This window comes from Olea europaea, unplaced genomic scaffold (genome assembly GCF_002742605.1).
Source record: "Olea europaea var. sylvestris unplaced genomic scaffold, O_europaea_v1 scaffold1921, whole genome shotgun sequence".
Lineage (NCBI taxonomy): Eukaryota > Viridiplantae > Streptophyta > Magnoliopsida > Lamiales > Oleaceae > Olea > Olea europaea.
The window spans coordinates 110311-112662 of NW_019237031.1; the positions used below are offsets into that span (position 1 = coordinate 110311).

At 32.4% G+C, this 2352-nt stretch overlaps 1 protein-coding gene across 1 annotated transcript; it reads right to left on the reverse strand.

Annotated features, from left to right (window-relative positions):
* Positions 1–246: 246 nt before the first annotated feature.
* LOC111379026 (putative lipid-transfer protein DIR1) lies at positions 247–877 on the reverse strand. The gene is made up of 2 exons (XM_023002334.1): positions 512–877; positions 247–426 (listed from the first exon to the last, which is right to left on the reverse strand). Exons 1-2 carry the CDS (start codon positions 834–836, stop codon positions 410–412), a joined length of 342 nt encoding a protein of 113 aa, XP_022858102.1. The 5' UTR covers positions 837–877; the 3' UTR covers positions 247–409.
* Positions 878–2352: the final 1475 nt, after the last annotated feature.

The following is a 2352-nucleotide window of genomic DNA, read 5'->3' on the forward strand; positions in this document are numbered from 1 at the left end:
CCTGATGAACTGAAGGTTGATTATCTAGGATGAGAATAAGGGTGGGAATTAGTCAACAAAAAAAATAGGGTTTTGGTTAGGTGTCTTCGTCTATCCAATTGAGTTATTAAACCTTAATTCAAGCTTCTAGAGGGCCTGCCCATAGTCAATGATCGATTGAATGTTAATGTAAAACTGGTTTTATAATATTCATTTCAGAGAGTTTATAGCATTAAATTATTCAATAATGACGCAATAGTCCAGTGATAGTTGAACAGAAAAAAGGATATTTCATATCTCATAAAATATTAAGTAGATACAGAATTAGAGCAGCGCATAGCTGCTTTTATTATGTGCTGTAATCACTACTAAAACAGCAATTATTGGCTTCTTACATAACTTCAGTCCACTCCAAAGTTTCTTGATCCCTTCAAGGTAGTGTGTAAGCTGCAAAGAACATAGTTAAAATTCAGAATCAGAAAAGTTAAAAAAAAAAAAAAAAATGGTTAAAATATAGTTCATGGTAGCTTACGTCCACATTTGTAGCCAACAGGCCGATTTACAAAGTTGCAACGCTTTGGAATGGACAAGGCAATTTCTGCCTTGACACCAGAACTCTTAGCAGTATCAGAGAGCATAACGGCGCAAAGGCAACTGGGATTCTGCCCAATTCTCTTGACCTGGGCGCAGCAGCTGCTTGGAACAGCAGCATTGATATCTTGTGCTGCTGTTGCACAAGGTGCTAAGCTCATGGCCTCTTCATCTGGACTGGATTTGCCGCAAGGCCCTGCGCCATTTACAGTACCAACAATCACAAGCAAAACAAGAATGTAGAAAACTTTCAATGAACCCACCATTTTTGTGTATTAAATGTATAGTGAAACAAGTTGTGAGCTCACTTCTGGAAGTTGATCGAATTTATAGTGCAATTTTGGGGGGAGAAAATTATTGTGGTAGATGCACTTTGTCCTAATGGTGTTAGCACTAAATTCACACCCCAATTACTTTTTGTAGCACTAAGAATTTGGTCGGTGTTCATTAATTAAAATAAGATTTTAACTTTTTTTTTGCCCTTTTCTAAAATTGAACTGCTGAAAAATGAAAATAAAGAAATTTGATGTTAGCTAAGTTCAACAAGTTACCTGCGATCCAATCCAAACCTTTGTGGAACATTCCCAAATGTATTTAGTTTTATTCAAAAAACTTGATGTTTTTTTGTTCCAATCAACGTTGGAGTTCATGAAGATCCATTCAGACACTTTCCTTTGCATCCATACATATGATAACATCTTGATTACGAATAGTGAAAAATTCCTGACATTTGGCAACTTCACTCTTATGCTCAAAATATATTTACCAACTAATATAAGTGGATAAACCATTTGTCCTCGTACTCATTGTCCAACTTTGGCCAACCACCCCATTAGTGTAAACAATAAACATTTTACAACTTAAAACACTTGGACAAAAATTTTATCCGATTGGACACAAATAATAAACTCTTTAGAAAAAAGATACGAGATATATTCTCGATGAATTCTAAGTATATCAAAATTAAATTTAATTATAAATGACACTTTGAGTATAATTTATGAAATCAAAATTAAAATTATAACTATATGATATATTGTACCTTACATAGTATAGGTGTCACAAAGATCATTAAGTCATTTTATTAAGATATTGGTACTTAAAGAGTCCTAAATATCTATATTTTGGCCCTCGAACTTGTTTTTTAGTATTTAGGCTCAGGCTCTCCTAGTTTGTTTGCTTTTTTCATCAAAACAACACGTTTCACACTTTGGTGAAATAAAATTTAAAGATGCAATTTCTTATTTGTTAAAAACAATCATTTCGTATTTCTAAGAACTAAAATGCATTGTTTATAACTATTATTGAAATTGAATCTCTAAATACAAATTCTTATTTTTTAAAAAGATTATTTACTATTTTTAAGCACTAAATTGTATTATTGATTTTTAAGTATTTAAAGATGCAATTTCCTTTCTTTCTTTAAAAAAAAAAAAAATTTATATTGATATTTAGTAAAATAAACCCTCCATTTTCATTTTTGTTTTTCACTTTTCTGAGATCATTTATAATTTTTCTAAACCTATCCAAACAGCGCGGCAAGTTTTTAAATGGCAGTGAAGTAAAAAAGACTCTGGGTCATCCGCGTGACTGGCGCTACTACTTACCACTACACTACAACGACTTCTTATTCATTGTACTGCTACTTCATAATATATTAAAATATAGAGGTTTCTTAAGTTAAAAAACAAAGACGCGTTGATGAGGATCGAAATTGGGTCACCCACGTAACAGACGGGAATACTCACCATTATAGTACAACGACAAGTCGATACTGTTGAA

Bases quoted from the DNA above. Each gene is read 5' to 3' on its own strand.
- LOC111379026 (XM_023002334.1), bottom strand. From the start codon at position 836: ATGGTGGGTTCATTGAAAGTTTTCTACATTCTTGTTTTGCTTGTGATT.